At 41.8% G+C, this 20,247-nt stretch overlaps 1 protein-coding gene across 4 annotated transcripts in view; it reads left to right on the top strand.

Moving 5' to 3' along the window:
• The window catches only part of LUC7L2 (LUC7 like 2, pre-mRNA splicing factor), a 42,023-nt gene that overhangs the window by 10,004 nt on the left and 11,772 nt on the right, over positions 1–20,247 (top strand). For all 4 annotated transcript variants that reach the window (XM_083156617.1, XM_083156616.1, XM_083156619.1 and 1 more), the window contains 3 exons: positions 4,833–4,927; positions 7,750–7,848; positions 10,837–10,947. In XM_083156617.1, the coding sequence (XP_083012743.1) occupies positions 4,833–4,927; positions 7,750–7,848; positions 10,837–10,947 (305 nt within the window). The remainder of the gene's footprint in view (positions 1–4,832; positions 4,928–7,749; positions 7,849–10,836; positions 10,948–20,247) is intronic.

The following is a 20,247-nucleotide window of genomic DNA, read 5'->3' as shown; positions in this document are numbered from 1 at the left end:
ATACAATGCCATACGATGCGATGCGATTAAACATTGTATAAGCACCCTAATGGGTGCTTATACAATGTTAAGCACCCAAATGGGTGCTTACAATGTTAAATGCACCCCCACGCCACCCCCCAACTATAAACGTGAACCCGAAGCGTGGCGAGCGCAGCGGTACGCGTCCTACGACCTTTTCATACCCCCACTATCCACATCGGCGTGGAGTTGAGAATAGAATAGTGTGGCGAGCGCAGCGAGCCACCGAGCCCGAAGCGTGGCGAGCGCACGCGGATACCTGTGAAGCCCGCGAAGGGACGCGTTTACCTGTGAAGGTATCCGCGTCCCCTCGCTGGGCTCGCTGCGCTCGCCACGCTTCGGGCTCGGTGGCTCGCTGCGCTCGACACACTATTCTATTTTCAACTCCACGCCGACGTGGATAGTGGGGGTATGAAAAGGTCGTAGGACGCGTACCGCTGCGCTCGCCACGCTTCGGGTTCACGTTTATAGTGGGGGGTGGCGTGGGGGTGCATTTAACATTGTAAGCACCCATTTGGGGGGTCAAAAGCACCCTTTAGGGTGCTTATACGATTTTTGGTCGTATAGGGGGTCAAAATCGCATCGCATCGTATGCCATCGGGTGCATGGCATGCGATGCGATCTGTTCGTCGTACGACGGACATCGGGGGCGCCGCCAAAATACACAAGTACCAAAGAGATATCCAAGAGAGGATATCAGAAAGTCACCTGGGAGACTTTCTGATATCCTTTCTTGTATATCTCTTTTTTGCATATACTTACCCCATTCCCTGGGAGCACCTCCACAACTGAATAACTATATATTTACAGCTAATTTTGTTGATTGGAGAATGCCTTCTTGCTCAGTGCCCTAGGCCGTTTGCCTGTCCCCTTTCCCCAATTCTCAATCACACCCTAACTGCGCCTGGCACTTGGCATAGAAAAAGTGGCTTTACGCGGCTAGTCCCATGCATTAGCGATGCAAGACTAGCACTCACATCTAGCATTAGGCTAGTTGTGCAATCAATTGTTAGCTCATTAATAATTTAGATTACATCTTATTTAAACCATTGAATCGCCCCCTGAGAATCCATTAAATACTATTTTCTTATTTACACTTTCATTGGGATGTGAACAACCTCCTAGTATTAGATGTACCTGATACGAGTCCAAAAACAAGTTGGGGATGCTCTTAGTTTTCCTCTATGGAATAGGTTGGAAATTGATCGTAATCTTTTAAAAGCAAACCACATGAAAAGGATCCCTCCCCATGACAGAGAAAAAGGGTAAAATGTAACACAATGTATCAATGAAATTACTACTGAGAAAAATCATTTTGTCAGGAATAACGGGAGATGTATGCACTTCATATTCAAAAAAAAAAAATTGATATCCTTTTATTAAGATTACGTTTAAGTAAATTTTTAAATCCATTGCATGTGATGTTAGAAATATGGGTATGTAATTGTACTTGGAAACCTCATCCAGAAATTTTTGAAACTCAAAAAGAAAAGTAATTCCTTAGTGTCAATATCTTGGGCATGACTGTCCTCACATTGACTTTTAGCAAACAATTTAAAGAATTGGCAGGGACATCGTGCAGAAAGGTTTGCATTTTTTAAGTGTAGAAAATTGAGTCTTAGGAAATACAGTGAACTTGGACCAGTCGATTGGCTGACACAAAGCTTACCAATAAAGTGCATTTTTTACATGAATCTGTCACTTTCTTATTGGCTACATTTTCTCTAGTGACTTTCCCTTCCCTGTACACAGGTGCTTCTTGTTGGAGCATTGGCTTACAGCTGGGGATCCTGCCTGCTATAGGTTAATATATTCCTATAATTTAAGTATTGTATATGGAGGGCTTGCAATGTTGTGCTGCTGATGTGTACCTTGTTAATAAAAATTCACAATAACAAAAAAAAAAACTTCCAACCAAGACCATTATGTCTTGGAATTTGGTCTTGTGGGCCAGCTGTACTGAACTATGCAGCAAAATAACCGGTGAGGTATAATAGTTTAGTTTTTTTTAGTGAGGTAGTTATTGTATCCTCCCAGCTACTCTCACTTATTCCTGCTCTTGTGATTTTAGCACAGCCCTCCAGCTGCTGTGGGAATAACATCCCATCATGCCCTGCTACAGTTTTGCTTTGTGGACATACCATGGAAGGATATGCTGGAATGTGTAGTGTAGCAGTAGGTCCACTTATTGCATACCCCTGTTCTAGTACCTTTTATTCACACATAGAATGTTTGGTGTTTAAGCCAAACTTTGCTCTAGTGATGGCTAGAGAGAGGTTTATACATTATGCAGTTGTTTATCAGGTTGAGGTTCAAAGCCATGCTCTTCTGTATAAATATACAGGATGTGGTATATTAGGTTGGCAGTCAGTAGGTCGACCCCCACATGGTCGATTGGTACAAATGATCAACAGTTTAAAGGGTCGACTTGAAAATGATCAACCAAGTTTGAAGTTTTTTTGGGGGTATCATTCTATGTTTCATTACCTGCGGCAACAGTCGTTGGTGTAAACATGTACCCTCACGGACCATCTTTGCTCACCCATGCTTCGGGCAAGGTGGTTGGCTCTGCTCATCACATGTTCTATTTCCAATCGTGGTCCACGGAGATGGGAAATGAAGCAAAAATTGAAAAGAAAATCCAAAAAAAGTCAACCATTTATACAGGTCGTCCTTTTTCGACCTATTGCCTGTCTAACTAGGCACTGGCTGTCTACACATTGCAACTCCAATATACAGCATATCTCCTTTTTATAGTATCCCTTTCTTACCACCTGGTGTGTTTTCTGCATAAATGTGCATTAAAATGTACTAATTCCTTTGTGTGTCTTCCACCTTTATAATGCCACCTTTTTATGTCATAATTAATGATTACTGGCTTTATAAAGCAGAAGCACTCTATGGGGGTGGTTCAATTGTTTACCCCCACAGCTACCACTAGGGGGTGCAAAATGGAACAATAAAATTGTTGCTCCATTTAGATGCCCATTAGCCGCAGGGGTGACAATTCTTCTCACAGCCTCATTGTGAGAAGCAATGTGTGCAAATCTACTGGTTTAGGTGCCTAAACAATGCCTTTAGACAGGATTAGCTGCTTTACTTGACTAAATCCCACAATTGCGACAATAAAAAAAAAAAAAAAAAACAATCAAACATTTGTATTGTTGCTCCCGATCTCCCATCTCTTTAGACGGTAGATCCGGTGCACAAAAACAATTGACTCGCCCCCTGTTTTGAAATGTTATACGTTTAGCCTATAAACTTTAGTTGAGTAGTGAGTTTGGATGTTGCCCTTTTGCTTTTCGATTATCTACATCAAAGGACATAGAAAACAAAAACGTAGGATAATCTGTCTGGGCTCCAGCTGATCACATCATGAAAAGTTTTGGCAGTCCACTGAGCACGACATGAGTAATGTTGATAAAATGTTGCACACTAACAGTATTCCTGGGTCTTGGCTAGTGTAAGTACTTCTCAGGTTTGTATGCATAATATTACCCTGCATCCCATTGTAACTTGCCCCTGTTAGTAACAGTATAGCAGGGTTCTCCTCATCAAAATGATTTCTGCTTTTAAAATGTATGGTTACCTTTTAGACGTTTATGCATTTTGTTTTCTTTAGGAAATAGGGGAATAACATCGTAGTCCATAATACGCTGCGGTTGATATATGAAGCAATGACAAGAGTGGAGGTGTGCCATTGCTATCAGTCATCTGCTGTGTATGTATGTGTGTGTGTTATATATATCACACACACTTCTCCACTCTTACCACTGCTTCATACCTCTACCCCATTGTTTTCTAGTACTCTGGAACAAGCTGTTCCAAATGGGATATGGTCGACAGTCATTAGTTTGACATACTGGGAGGATGACAGGTGTCTAGGTCGACACAAGCATTAGTTTGACACTCAAAAGGTCAACATTGTGTTTTTCATAGTTTTTTTGTTTTTGTGCCGACAGGCGGTATTTTATGCCCTACAATCCACTAGGGCGTGGTGGGAGAATAAAATAGTGTGCAGCGAGCCATGCGAGGGGACGCAGTTTACTTAAAACTGTCAACATTTGGGTAAAAAAAAAACGGTGAAAAACCCCATGTCCACCTTTTCACTGTTGACCTAATGCTTGTGTTGACCTAACCACCTGTTGACCTTGTGCCATGTCGACCTAATGACTGTCTACCATCTTTCGGTTGACCCAATGATCCCATTCCATTCCAAATAGTTTGCTAGAATAATAGTTTCCATCCTGTCTCAGAGACAGGTTTGTTTTCATCATTTTGCGTTCCGTACAGATAACATTGATATACTTAAACCGTTCTCCATCACAAATATGTTTCCAGCTAATGTAGTCATTTCATTTGATTCAGCCAAATTCTTGTATAAAAGGATGGATCTACCTATTAGTGGGCTTTTTAAGTGGTAAATATGTGATATTTTGGCAAGAAACATTGAAACAATGGTGATGAAAACAACCGTCCTACTTGACTCAGTTGACCACTGCTTTACCTACAAGATTTTTATTTTATTTTTTACAAGTGGAAGAATAAGAAAAATTGTCATAGTATCAATTGGTATCTACATAAATTGAGTGATACCATGTGATAAAGTATTTACAAGCATAAAAAAGGACAATCTAAAAAAGTACATGTATTATGTATATTGAAAACCTGGCCAACAGTCAGGATGGCTTTAAACATTTTTGTAAGCATTTGCCCAGTATAGTCAGGTTAGTCTAATGTTATGTTCCAGCGCACAATGAAAACTTGGATTTCAATCTCTAATATGGTATATTCTGGGTCTTCTTTTGCAGGGGATTCAACAAGACAGCGGATCAAGTTCAGTGACGAAAGAGTGTGCAAAAGCCACCTTCTCAATTGCTGTCCCCATGATATCCTATCTGGAACAGTAAGTCCAATTAAAGCTTCTATGTATGGTGTATACAGTCCTGACAAAGTAATACCCTTTTTTTAAAATTTAAATCAACAAGGTGCTCTGTTTCACTAATTAACAGCAGACCATGTAAGTTCAGACCCCCAGTATGAAACGCTTCAGCAGCCTAACTATCTACTGATTGCCTTTTTACAGCAATTTGAATAATTTGTTGACTACTTATACCCTTTCACACCGCACAGAAAACCTGGGTCCATCCCGGTGTTTTGCCAGGTCAATTCAGGTCTCTGTGCAGTCCGAAAGCAACATTTTCAAAAAACCCAGGTCCATCAACCCGCATTCTGAACGGGTAACCCAGGTTGGGCAATCCTAGTACCGATCAGTGCTATGGAGGAGACCGCAGCATCACTTCAATGCTGCCTCCCCCTGCCCCCACATGATGCTCTGCCCCCACCTCCCGGATGATGTCACCGACCCGGCAATAAGCAGGGTCGCTGAAAGCCACAGTTACCGCAAATGTGGCTTCTGATTTCACTGTGGCTTCAGTAGTGCCAGTAAATCCCCTCTCTGTGGGGTAAATGTGTGAAGCTTGGAGAAGTGGTATCTATCCCCATAAAGAACGTTGGGGCAGATTTATTAAGCTCGTGATGTGATAAATGATCTGTTGGTTTTTTTTATCACGGGCCAATCAACTTTTAACTGCGAAGTAACAGGCTAGGTTTGAAAAATGACAGCCGGTGATAAAAACCTAACTTTCACTTCACCGAGCTTAATAAATCTACCCCGTTATGTGCAAGGTGATAATGTGCCAGGGAATCAGCTCCTAACTGTCAATGTACATTTTGGTTCTGTTTGGCTGGTGCACTGTTACCTTGCACCTAAAAGCTGTGCTGGGTGTTTCTGGGTGCCTTCCTGAGAGGCTAATACGGCTGGCTTTGGATTTCTTGGTATAAAATCAAGTAGTGAAGAAAACAAACTCAGGTCATGGCTGTCAACAGTTCCGGGGAGCAATCCCCTTCATCAGGACGACCAACAAGGTTTGTTGTTTTATACCACTCACCTTGTTGGTCGTCCTGATGAAGGGGATTGCTCCCCGAAACTGTTGACAGCCATGACCTGAGTTTGTTTTCTTCACTACTATTTTGTATGCTGTGATTTAATACATTTTGAAAAAAACCCGGAGAGTGCCGCCTCGTGATTTTATATCAAGAAATCCAAAGCCAGCCGTATATAGATATAGAGAGGGAGGGAGGGAGAGATGTGGCCTTTTACTGCGCTAATGGTGGGGCAGCACTTCTATAATGCCTAGCTGTTACTAGAGGCATAAAAAATAAAAATGGGAAGAAGGAATAGATGTGCGCCCTAAGTTGTTTTTTCACCTCTGCATTAAAACAAACTTTTTAAAAGGTAGTTTTTATTCAACACATTGGTACATAGATTTACAGTTCAAATGATTTTACAATCCAGAAGTCAATAAAACAAATATGATGATCCAACATCAAGTGATGTTTACAATGAGGATTTCACAGGTATAACCCTGTTTATATCTGTGATAGATAGATAGATAGATAGATAGATAGAGAGTGCTAGTTGTCCACCACCTTTTCACACAATAAATGTTCAATGTCAAATTTATTAAAAAATTAAATACACAGATCAGACATGGCTTCCATTGTTGTTATTTCAAGGTGAAAAAAGAGATCCTTTTTTTTGTTTCACCTTGAAATAACAACAATGGAAGCCATGTCTGATCTGTGTATTTAATTTTTTAATAAATTTGACATTGAACATTTATTGTGTGATTACACGCTGAAAAGGTGGTGGTCAACTAGCACGCTCCATATCTATCCATCTATTCTTCCTTCTTTCTCTACTAACAGGGAGGAATTATAGAGTGCAGCTCCTAGTACTAGCGCAATTATAGGGAAGGAATAAGGCGGGCACTCAGAGGTCTGGAAAAAACGTGCTGTATTGTTCAAAAGAAAATCTACCAATGTTTCCGGGTCTAGCCCAGTGGTTCCCAACCCTGGTCCTCAAGTACCCCCAACAGTGCATGTTTTGCAGGTCTCCACACAGAATCACAAGTGCTGAAATTAGCTCCACCTGTGGATCTTTTCAAATGTGCCTGAATGAGTGCACCTGCCAGGTGACCTGGAAAACGTGCACTGTTGGGGGTACTTGAGGACCAGGGTTGGGAACCACTGGTCTAGCCCATTTGTCATGATTTTCTTTAGAACAATACAGCATGTTTTTCCAGACCTCTGAGTGCCAGCCTTATTCCTTCGTTATTTCACCCTTTTGGAAGGACACCGTGGCAGCTGACCCAGCGGGGAGAGTGCCGGGCCGCTATATTCAGAAATGATATTTAATACATAAAACTGATGAAAATTACATAAATATCGCCCTTTGGGCAAACGGATGCATACAAATTTTACATATACTTATTTGTCAATACAACATCCTTTTAGCAGATTGCTACAGTACATCATTCGGTCAATGCAGATAGCCCGAGGCGTTTCGTCATAACCATAACCACATCGGGGCAATGATAAAACCAATTTAACTAGATGCCATCCATAGTTTACATCCAATAAAGTGTATATAAAGCTGTCCAGTTTTGGAATATTCAAATGAGCAATATAGGGATTATCCACTGATCCAATTCTTTTCAGAGAATAAGGTGTATGCTCAGCTGAGCTAAAGGTCAGGAGATATTTACACACACACACACACACACACACACACACACACACACACACACATACATATTTTCTCTCTGTTGTATATGCTGTTCTCATTTATAAAGTATTACTGCTTTTCTTGTTTCTCCCTTTCAGAGGATGGACCTAGGAGAGTGCTTGAAAGTCCATGACTTGGCCCTAAGGGCAGATTATGAGATTGCTTCAAAGCAGCAAGATTTCTTCTTTGAGCTTGATGTGAGTTCTTTTTTTTTTTTTTTTTTACTCAGGTACTTAAATTATGTTTAAAGTTTATTTAAAACAAATCTCTGTTATTATTTTAGATCTGTTTAATTAATTATTTTTTATTAAGTTTCTTATATAGCGCACACATATTAAGCCGCCCTTTACAGAGAATATTTGAACATTCACATCAGTCCCTTCCCCAGTGGAGTTTACAATCTATATTCCCTACCACATGTACACTCACACACAGACATTCTAGGGTTAATTTTTTGGGAGCCAATTAATCTACCAGTATATTTTTCGATTGTGGGAGGAAACAGGAGTACCTGGAGGAAACCCACACTAGTACGGGGAGAATATACAAACTCTGCAGAGTTAGGGCCATGGTGGGAATCAAACCCATGACCTCAGTGCTGTGAGGCAGTAATGCTAACCATTACACCATCCGTACTGCCCTATATCTGTTATCCATTCACTTGTTATGCATAATATATGAATACTTTTAAGAACTATCTGACTTGCTATGTTCCATATTACATCCATTCCCATTCACATGAAACAACCTTTTTGTCTTTAAAATACTATCTTTTTGGAGTGGTCCAGCTCATCTCTTGTTCTCACCTACTCCTAATAGCTGTACTGATGAAAGAGAGAATTGAATCTGTGTGTGTGTGTGTGTGTGTGTGTGTGTGTGTGTGTGTGTGTGTGTGTGTGTGTGTGTGTGTGCGTGCACGTACATATCTGGTTTAATGCATTCCATTACTATTGTAAACTGTTCACTGAATCAACCTTGCCTTGCCGTTTTTCAATTAGTCCGTTTTAGTCAGGTACCTGAAAAATATGGACTTACGTATGCAATTGCGGGAATTAAAAAAACGAAACAAACTGTCAAACAGTTTGTACTTCCTACTGTAGCCTAATCTGTAGAACGAGTATCCATCCACATCTTGGTAAAAATGTCTTAACTACTTTGCCCTACTGGGGAAGGAGATTAGAGAAATTATGTTCGTTCTTAGGATTTTACAGTCAGAATGTAAGAAAGCCAGTCACTCCACAAAACGCTCCGAATACCAACAAAACACAATCGGTAGAATAAAAAACACTTTAGTAAGCTGCACTCAGTGTCTCTGGAGTCTTCACTTGTGAGGTCCCCCATGACACCTGCAGCTAATTGAACTGCACCCTAAGAATTTTGATGTTTTTGAGCCATACTTTTTTTTTTATTGATGCTGAAAACAAACTTGTTTGTGGCTTACATATAAACCTTACACTCTCAAACCTGCTTCAGGTTAGTTTGACTCTGAAAGAGTATTTATATTGGACTACTGAGTAAGCAAGGCAGGTACAGGTACCCCTTCCAAGGCCTCCCATTTTCTTTTTATTGCAGAGCTGGTGAAATGCAGAGACCTTTTTGGCATTCATATAGGAGGGCATTCTTTGATGAATATAATGGTGCTTGGTGTGATCTTTGTTGGTTGACCAATCCAGGGGAGGGTAATAATGGTCTGAAATTTCTTCCATTTGTCAAGAATCTGTTTTACTGTTGATTGATGGAGTTTAAATGTATTCTAGCCCGTTGAGCTTAAAAAACTTCTTCTGAGGTCCTCAGACAACTCCATTGTTTGGGGCATGAGACACTTCCACAAACATTTGTTGTAAACATCCTACTTTTATTAGATCCCTGATCATCTTTTTTTAAAGAAAGGTTGTCCATTCAAACCTGATTGTCATACCATAGATTTAAAACCTTTCACTCTTACTTCACCTTCTAAATATCACAGATTTGTGGTATTGTATCCTTCTCAATTAAAAAAAAGAGCACGTCTAAATTTTTTTGCCAATTGTTTTGATTATTTTTTTCTACTTTTTGGAAGTTGAAAATATGAGCAAGGTTTAGGTCAAATTGCTGCAGAACTATAGGAAAGTGTTCACAAACTTTCAAGCACATAACAAACACACACACACACACACACACATACACACACAATTATCCTTCCTTATTTATATGGCGCCACAGGTGATCCACAGCGCCCAATCAGAATAAGTAAGCAAAACCGGAAACAGAGATTTTCTGTTGAATGCAGTAGAGGACAAGTGCAGGGTACATAAACATAGCTGCATTATCAGATGACACTAAAATAAGTATTTTGGTGCCATAAAACCCACAGAACACCCATCGAAGATTTTTATTTTATTTATTTTTTTACTTTTCACCGGTTTGAAATTTGAATATTGCAATAGCACAATACATTAAGTCCTAAACCCAAAAAAAACAAAACTTGAGACATGCAGTGACGTATATATGTATACAATTGTACAAAATCAAAATATAATATGTAGGAAAACCTATAAACTGTGCCACTTTCCCCCATTAAGAACATAAACTGTAGTTAGCGGTTCCATATTATACCATTTTGTAGATTGGAAACATTTTCCTAGGGCTTATCTGACCAGTTAATAAAGTCTTAATGTATGGAAGCCATATATCAAAAAAATTCTGTTAACTTCTCTTTCTTCACATCCACATAGAACACTGCATGTGGATGTGGAGAAAGGCCCCCAAAGTGTTTTGAAAAGCAGGGAGATTAGGTTAAGAAATAATGTATATGTCTTCTCTAAAAAAAAATTTTTTTAAATTCTACAGATAAAGCGTTTGGTCATATTTTGATTGGCATATCTAGCTATATGATAAGTGTAGAAAACTGCGACACATGTCTTTTAACCTAAGTATAAATAATTGCCCAGGCATTGTGCTAGATTCAATGATTTAGCCCCCCCTCCCCCCCTCCATATTTTATAGGAATGAGTTGAACTTTCTACTTTTCTGCCGTTTTTGCAATGCAAATTTCATTTATTATTACTCCAGCATCCTCACACTTCTGGGATGGCATAAATGCTAGACTTGGACTAGGAGTGTTTTCATATTAAATCTGCCATAATGAGTTTCCATTACTATGTCTGAAGCAATATATAATTGGAGGACTATTTTTGTACCCATAGGCAATGGACCACTTGCAGTCATTCATTGCAGATTGTGACCGGAGGACTGATATTGCCAAAAAAAGATTGGTTGTTACTCAGGAAGAGATCAGCGCAGAAGTAGCTGCCAAAGTAAGATCTTCACAAAGCATCTGAGCGAGAATGTTTTGTTACCATGTTGATATTTGATAAATAATCCAAACACTAAAGAACCTTTACTATAATCCAATTGGGCACACTATGGTGTATGGAGGACCGTACAGGAATGACGTACCTAAAGTGAATTTCCCACACTGCACAGAGCAGTCTGCTTATTGATAATTAATATCTCATTCCCAAACAATGGTTATTAATATGGAGTTGGTCATTCATGTGCATCAGGTGTGGGCATTAAGCAACCCTCAAGCTGATAAGACTCCCAGCATGCCTTGCCGCAGTTTTGCTGTCAGGTCCTGCTTAAACTGTCAGGGCAAACAGGACTAAAGCTGGAGTACTGATTATTTCACATTTTTCTAAGGGATTGTACAAAATGTGTTCCCTTGCAGTTTCATTATTGATGAAAGGCAGTCTAAGGGGGGTATTCAATCGCCGTCGAGCATCTCCCGTGGGGGAGATGCTCGACGGGCCCTATTCAATGCTGTCTTCCCCGACAGCATTGAACAGGGTTTCCTGTCAGAACGAGCCCGACATCTCTAGCTGTCGGGCTCGTTCTGCCGAGAACAGCCGGGAAGTGACGAGCTGCCGGCTGCATCTCGTCACTTCCCGGCCGCAACTCGCGGCCACGCCCCCTTCTCGACCCGCTGCAGGCGGGACATTGAATCCCGCCTGCATGTTCTCGGTCACGCTGACCGAGAACGGGACTGGGTCACGGCAGGCGAGCAAGCTCGTCTGCCGTGACCCGAAGATTGAATACCCCCCTTAGGCTGGGTATACATCAGGGCATTGTGTTCCTGGCCAAAATATCGTTCCACCCATACACACTGCATGATGCAGAGGTGCGACCGCACAATTTAACATGCAGCTTTAACACTACTGATACAGCACTGCTGACTAGATGTTGTTATTGACCCATGGGAGTGCTCAATTACCAATATACACTGTTGTTTCTTTGCTGACATGGACAAATCATCTGGATTGTAGAAATTGTCCTGTTTTTATTCAGGTGTGTATTTGGCCTTGCTATAACCCATTTTAGGAGTTAAATATACTACAGGTACACCACAGATTTCCCAGTTACCACTTATCTTGAACTTGTTTTAATCTGGACAGTTAAGCGGTTTCTGACCCCTTTTTAATCAGGAACATTTTCCACTCATGGGTGTAACACTCAATACGCGCAAGTGTCAGTGGGTAAAGCTTCCGTGGACGCTGCAGGTAACACAGCAAGCATCAGTGGGGCTGTTATGGCACCCAGGCAGTGCAAGTGACACTATGCCTTCCTAGAGCATTGGTGGTATATAGCTTAAACACAAGTGTATATCGGTGCAGGCAAAAGTTGAGATACAGTATTACAAAAACTCTATTGTAGTGTTTCAGTGAAGAAGCTGTGTAATACATACGGTATCGGTTCATCAACCGTATATGACATAAAAAATCAAAGGGAAAAAATATTGCAGTTCTTTGCACAAATTGAATCCAAGCAGCAAAGAGCATTAGAAAATCTATGAAAGCTGGTGTAAGCACTGAGCTTGATCGAGTGTTGTTGGAATGGTTTCAACAACGTCTGAGTAATGTGTAGTTTTATTTTTAGACTAGAGAAAAGATAACTCTGTTTTTAGGGGCACTATCTTATACTGTTAAAATATTTTAATTTTATTTGAATCCATTAAAGAAAAACACACTATACAACAATAACCTGATAGGCGAGGATAGGAAAGGGGGGAGGGGAAGAGTGAGAATGAGGAAATGGTGCAGTATACCCAAGTTAGAATATTGTTTATGGGAAAATGGAACCCAAAAAGAATTTGGGCTCTGCCCTCAATGTACTGGGGTAACTCTAGGTCATGCAGTAATTGCACCTGACCATTGGTACTATAAATATGACTGGCACATCAGGAAATAAATATACCCAAGTAAGAATATTATTGGTGCGGGATAGGACCCAAGAAAGTTTGGGCTATGTCCTCGGTATACTGAACCAATTCTGGGTCATACAGTAAGTGCACCTGAACACTGGTACTACAAGTGTAGCTAACGCATCTAAGGAATTGATTCCAGAAAATTGTGATAGGTGTATCGGCTTATGTCGTCAGTAGATGATACACCTATCACAATTTTCTGGAATCAATTCCTTAGATGCGTTAGCTACACTTGTAGTACCAGTGTTCAGGTGCACTTACTGTATGACCCAGAATTGTTTAAGCATACTAATTAATCTGTTAATGGAAAAAGCAAAAATCCCCTTGTAAGATAAGAGATGCATTAAATTCTATAATGTGATATTGCGTACTGATAGGGCTAATTTTATTTATCTAATTTATTAGGTTTTCAATCAATCACCCTAACAATCACCGTTTTAGTGATCCAGTTAGATGAAAGTCACTTTTGAAAGCAGTTTCAAGCTGAATTTACATGACCTATGTGTAAGTGTAGCTAACCAGTTTTCACAGTAGAGAAAGCAGTACTTTAATCACTATGCTATATATTAAGGCTGTCTATGTTCAAATCCGATTCTGACACTTCTATTACGAGGATACCTTTTTCCATGGTAAAGAAAACAGTACTCTATTTTTACATTGAAGAATGCAGTACACTAATCACAATTCTCTATATCCGAGCTGATACTTGTTAGGGTCTGATTCATATCCTTTTATTGCATGGCATATACTAATCCGGATTTATATTTAATATATAGTACGTACATTATATATAGCACATTTTCTGCAACATCCTATCTCAATTTATCAGTCATAAGTTTAGCTAGCTGTTCACATATGGGAATGTGCTGGAGTTCCTACTGCCAGCATGCCAAACTTAAGTATGTGGGTGGGCAAGGTTAGGCCAGGGAAGGGGTGCTTAGGTTTATAAACTAAATAGGGGATTTGGGGTTAGGCTTCAGAGTGGTTTAGACGGGTTGCGGTTAGGCACTAGCAGGAAACATTAGGCTGCAGGGAGAGAGGGGGGGGGGTAGCATTTTACCACCATGGTAATACAGCCATTTTTATTTGCACGAGCGATCCTGATTTGAGTATTGGGGTTCTTTGTATGTAAACATGCTTAAAAACAAGTAGACTTGACTGCTGACCAGCAAATTGATATACAAGTGTGAAGACTGGAGAAGATGTCTGATCTCCAGTCCCGGGAGCTCTACATGTCAGCTTGGTGGCTCTGACAGTTTCTGAAGGATCCTAGCACTGTCCACTGATGCTGCAGGACCAAATGGTAGACATGGCTGCCATCCTGGGTTATTGAGGATCCAGTCCATGCCAACCATTAGCGCAGAGTTCAACAGCGAGCGTACTGTGACTGCATTTCCCAATTTCTGTGCCACTATGTGGGCTACATAAATAAGAGATGAACGGACATAATCTGTTAGATAATATTCTGACATCTGTATTCAATAGCGCAATGGGCAGATAATGCTGCACAGAGGTAGGAGTATTTCCTTCTTTGGGGATAGCAACTATCTTTGGGAAACTGTTGTGTTCTGAAGCTGCATTAAACGCAGATCACAGCACCGGGACCAGGTCAGATTTATACCTATAAAAATTAGAGGGGTTCCCATGTGGGCCCAGTGCTTTGGGCAATAGCTTTTTCAACCTCTGCTAGCGACAATTGTGAACTGAGGGAGAGGCAGGCTACAGAGTCCAAAGAATGCAGTGACAGGTCATTCACAGTCTGGACTCTTTACTCATTGAGTTTATGAACTAAGAGGTGACCAGCCCAATTATATAAAACGTATGGTTAACTTGGTGTAGATTATGATGCACCTCATGGAAAAAGAAAGCATTAATTTTACTTACTCACAGGCCAAAAGAATAAGCTTGAAAATAGATTTATCAGGGATTAGTGTATGGCTTGCTTTGTCAAGTTCTGCCTGAATTACTGAGACTCAACAGCTTTAAGAGCGCACCGATGGTTGAAAATGGACATCTCCTTTGGGTGATTAGTGCTTAATAAACAATGTTGTATGGCCAGACCAGCTCTGACTGAGTTAGAACATAGTTTCCCAATCTCCTAGAGCCAGGGGCGACCCTGCACTCGCCTATATCCCAAGCAATAGAGGGGTGAGTGGTCTGCAAGTAGCATGATGTCAATCTTACAAATGATAATGACAATTTATCCACTAGCACTAAATGAAATAGAGAAAGACCTAAACACATGTGAATAGAAAGAGAAATTGCGCACTGTAGGGTGCTTAGCCACCATACATCAAAAAAATCACCTTTGGTAGAATTTGGTGGGTGTCCAGAGAGTGGAAAAGTTGTCCTAGATCTATCTACCTCTGGACCTAAAACCATGCTGAAATCTACAAATATACTTATGGCTCATTTTACATATTCTTGGAGAATTTTACAAAATTTCCTACAGAATAATAGTTATACATTATTGGAACCAGGGTGACTTCCACGTACTCTAGATATCTAGATGACCAATTAACATGAGCTACCTTCCTTTTGATGACCAGTATGAATATCACTGAAACTGAACACTGAAAATTGGTCTCTTGAATTGCCATTATAGTCACCATGATAGCCTAAAAAGGGCGTAATGAGCATAAACCGTCACTTGAGCAACCTCCCCTTACCAGTGGTATGTTGTGTGTGCCAGCTCTGCCCACTCTAAGAAGCTGATACAAAGTGCTGCAGTCATAAGTGCAAAATGCAGAAAAGGTACCACTAAGTATCATATTTGCATAACAATAAGAAAACCTCTACAGACACTTGACTTAGGGCCTGGGAAAGCAGAGACATTCTATTAAGAGCACATTAAAAAAATATAACACACTAAGAGGAGAAGCAGGCTCTGGCTTTCCCTGTACTAGATACATAGTAGTACATTTACTAAAATGGGAGTTCTGTAGAAGATGGGATGTTACCCATAGAAACCAAACTGATTCTAACTATTATCTTCTAGAAGGTAATAAATAAGTAGGAGAGTAAGGAGCAGCCGGTATTTTGGGGAGAAAAATTGGGAACTGCTCGATTTTTTTTTTTTTTTTTTTTTTTTTTTTTTTTTTTTTTTTTTTTTTATATACAACAGCTGTGGGAGCACCACCATTTTAATTAAGTTGATCCGTCCCGTGACTGTGGGGCAGATTTATTAAGCTTGGAGAAGAGATAAACTGGAGATAAAGCGGAGAAAAGGTAAAAGGAGATAAAGCACCAGCCAATCAGCTGTGTTTGAAAAAGACAGTTGGGAGCTGATTGGCTGGTGCTTTATCTCCTTTTACCTTTTCTCCGCTTTATCTCCAGTTTATCTCTTCTCCAAGCTTAATAAATCTGCCCCTCAGAGAGGTAATTTGCTCCATGATTTAAATTTAGTATCCAATTTATTCAGCATTGGGAGGATGTTATACTGAACAAATTCCTCAATTTTACGGGTTATCTGTATCCCCAAATATTTGATTTTTTTTTTTGCCCATGCCAGTGGGGATGGAGGAGGCATTCCTGAGGCGACGTGGTCCCTAGATACAAGATATATGATTTGTTCCAGTTAATTTTAAAACTGGAAAGTATTCCAAAATCGGCAATCAATTTTATAACAACCGGGAGTGAAGCCCTGTAGTCAAAAAGATATACCAGCACATCATCTGCGTATAAAGAGACCACGTCTGTCCCATGAGCCATCCGAAGACCTCGGATATCAGTGTGGGTTCTTAGCATGCAGGCAAGGGGTTCGATTGCGAGGGCAAATAAAAGGGGGGAGAGAGAGAGGACACCCCTGCCTGGTGCCTCTAAAGAGCCTGAATGCGGGTGATGTCCACCCGTTCAGGGACACCCTAGCCATGGGGCATTTGTACAGTAGTTGCACCCACTTGATGAAATTTTCCTCTATTCCGAAGGCTTTTAGGGTAGCCCATAGAAATGGCCACTCCACCACGTCAAATGCTTTGGTAATATTTAGGAAATTTAACTGTAAACTCTCGTTCTTTATCTGGCATAACACTTGTCCAAAGGTCCAGCTAAACAAATTAACAATGGACAAGGGAGTAGGGGGAATGGGGCTTCCATATATTTCGCCTATATTATATATCTGCCCAAATGGCCCAGCTACGCCCGTGGCTAGTGGAGGCGGAGGACAGCGACATGGCGCTTGCCGTGGTCACAGTGGCCTCGCCGAGTTACCTTCCAAAAAATACAAACACGCATTCAGACGAGTGATCCACCAATAGTGAAACAAGTTATAAAAATCTGGCAGGACGCCAATACAATAGAATCTTGAATATACAAAGTATAGACCCACTGCATTCAATAGACGATCCCCTGATTTTTAGGGAACTAATAACTATACAAGTTAAAGAAGTTTGGAATTACTACTCCTATTACAACCTTGGGCCAAATACTCCTCTCTGGTCATTTAAAAACCTTTGCGGAATTAAAAATGGAATTCGATCTCCCTAAATCATACCTTTACCGTTATTTGCAGTTGAAGGCGGGAATGGCGGCACAGTTCCGGGGGGGCTTCCCAACCTTAGGAGAATCCCCAATTAAAACAATAATAGGGACAGGTGGGGGGAATAAACTGGTTAGTAGAATATACAAACGACTTAACCGGGACAAGGGTCAGGATGGTATGGAAGCTCTGAGGCACAAGTGGGAACAGGATGTTGGGCCAATAGAGGAGGAAGATTGGCGATTTGCGGTCTCCAATATGGCACAGGCCACGAATGCACTTAGGGTACAACAGGTTCAATACTTCATAGTGCATAGAGTCTATGGGGGGTATTCAATGTCAGGGGCACGGCTGTCGAGCTAGCGCGACAGCCGTGCCCCTGTCCCGTTCTCGGTTAGCTCGGCAGTCGGGATTCAATGTCCCGGCCGCCGAGCGGCGAGAAGGGGGCGTGGCCGCGAGTTGCGGCCGGGAAGTGACGAGCTGCAGCCGGCAGCTCGTCACTTCCCGGCTGTTCTCGGCAGAACGAGCCCGACAGCTAGAGATGTCGGGCTCGTTCTGCAGTGAAACCCTGTTCAATGCTGTCGGGGAAGACAGCATTGAATAGGGCCCGTCGAGCATCTCCCCCACGGGAGATGCTCGACGGAGATTGCATACCCCCTATATGTCAGCAACCCGTATGGTAAAATTTAGTGGTCGTACATCCATACTATGCCCGAAGTGTAACCCGTATGAGGGCACCTTCTTTCATCTTTTATGGCAGTGCCAAACGGTGTCTGCATTTTGGGCGGAAGAAATTTAAACCCTAGTGGACTCAGGAATACCTAGAGCAGTACTGTCCTCAAGAGGCTGTCTGCTTAACATAATAGACCTGCGGCAGCTTGAGCCTGGCGATCGGCAGTATATTACAAACGTATGTGCACTTGCCAAAGTAATAATTGCCAGAAGCTGGATGGCAAAGAAGGGCCCGAACCCAGCTTGCTGGAAAGCATTGGTGACCTAATACACTTAAGCATGAAAGATATATCTTTATATAAGCAGAAACCCGATGTCTAAACATCATAAAATCTGGCATCGGTGGTCCAAGCTCTTTCCCAGTGAATAGGAAATAAACCTAAAATAAGGTAGTAATTAATATATTGGATAAGATAGTAGCACTTTTGGTTTAATAAACTGAGGTAAATAACGAATGGGCAAATAACGCCTTGACGAATGTTATGTTCTTTTTTTTTTTCTTCACCTTAAAATTAGGCAGGCACATTTCACAAACTGTAAGCAATAAGATGTATTAGTTTGCACTTTATAAAGCTTAAAATAATTGCACAATGCAAAATGTTTAATAAGTTATTAGTATCACTTCTATGTGGCACTCCAGTCGAATATATGAAATCTAATGCACAAATTAAGTAGATAAACTGAGTAAGAAAAGTTTGGTATTATGGATGAGTGTAATAGCATGGTACATACTGGTAAAGACATGGGATAACCGTAGCTCAGGATAGTAGTAGGACTAAAAATTTAACTATCGGGGAGGTAGATAGGTCAACCAAGCGGTGGGCGGGGGGGGGATATTCCGGGGTGCTGGACGGCTCCCCGACAGTCAGGATTTCAACAGTCATTACTCCGATGTCGGAATCCCGACTGCTCCCTCGGGTCCACGACCCCAATAGAGGGAGAATAAAATAGGTGGCGAGCGCAGCGTGCCTGCAGCGAGGCGAGCGGCTTCATTGCGCTCCCCATCCTTTACATTCGGGATTCCGACGTCTGACTAATGACTGTCAGGTCATTATACCACACCCAATATTCCGGGGAATACACCTAACTATGTAGAGCAGGGGTGTCCAAACTTTTTGCGACGAGGGCCAGATTTGGGGAGGTGAAAATGTGGGGGGCCGACCATTCAGCCTGACATTCTTTTAATCATTAATCACATCAGAATGGTCCCCCACTCTGCCCCCATTCACTCTGTCCCCCAGCCTGCCCCTGCTTCACTGTATGTCCCCCATTCACTGTATGTTCCCCACTCTGCACCCATTCACTCTGTCCCACAACCTGCCCCCCTTCTCTTAATGTCCATCAGTGCCTCCATTCATTGTATGTACCCAAGCCTGACCCTCCTTCACTGTATGACTCCCTTTCACTGTATGACCCCCATTCACTATGTACTCCACTCTGCCCCCATTCACTGTATGTCCCCCAGCCTGCCCCTGCTCCCCCTTCTCTGAATGGCCATCACTGCCTCCTTTCACTGTATGTCCCCCAGCCTGACCCACCTTCACTGTATGTCCCCCACTCTGACCCCTCCCTTCTCTGTATGTTTCTCAGCCCCTTGTGAGCCAGAGGAATGAGAGTCAAAGCAGGCACTGCAAGGACAGGAGATGCTTGGGCATCTGCTGCTGCCCTCCTCCGCTCTGCATGTTACGGAAGCAAGCTTCCCCCTTGCTGCCCCCCTCCCCAAACATTGCTGTCACTGTGATTTGTGGACTAGGGTGATCTATGATTGCAGCAGCCAGGGTAGGACGCCAAACACATCTGACTGTGGCGGCCGGCACCTCACAGCAAGGTGAAGGCGCGCTTGCCGGGGCCCCACCTTTAGTGTCCTGTGCTGTGCTTCTCACATCTGATGCTCTGCCCGCTTCCAGCTGGAGGCTGCGGGCCACTTGAAATGACAGCACGGGCCGCAATTGCCCCCCGGGCCTGACTTTGGGCATGCCTGATGTAGAGTATCTAATGTATTATGTGATCTTTTCTATATATGCTCATTAATGTGATTGTTTTGTTAAATGTGAAAAAAATTAAATAAAGAATATTTAAAAAAAAAAAATGAGCAGCCGGTATTGGGGAGCAAGGGCACCAGCACTGGGCCAATTACCTGGGACC

The sequence above is a fragment of the Crinia signifera genome, chromosome 8 (assembly GCF_055691185.1).
Source record: "Crinia signifera chromosome 8, ASM5569118v1, whole genome shotgun sequence".
Classification (NCBI taxonomy): domain Eukaryota; kingdom Metazoa; phylum Chordata; class Amphibia; order Anura; family Myobatrachidae; genus Crinia; species Crinia signifera.
The sequence above is the reverse complement of the archived record's forward strand: the minus strand, read 5'-3'. Positions and strand labels throughout refer to the sequence as shown.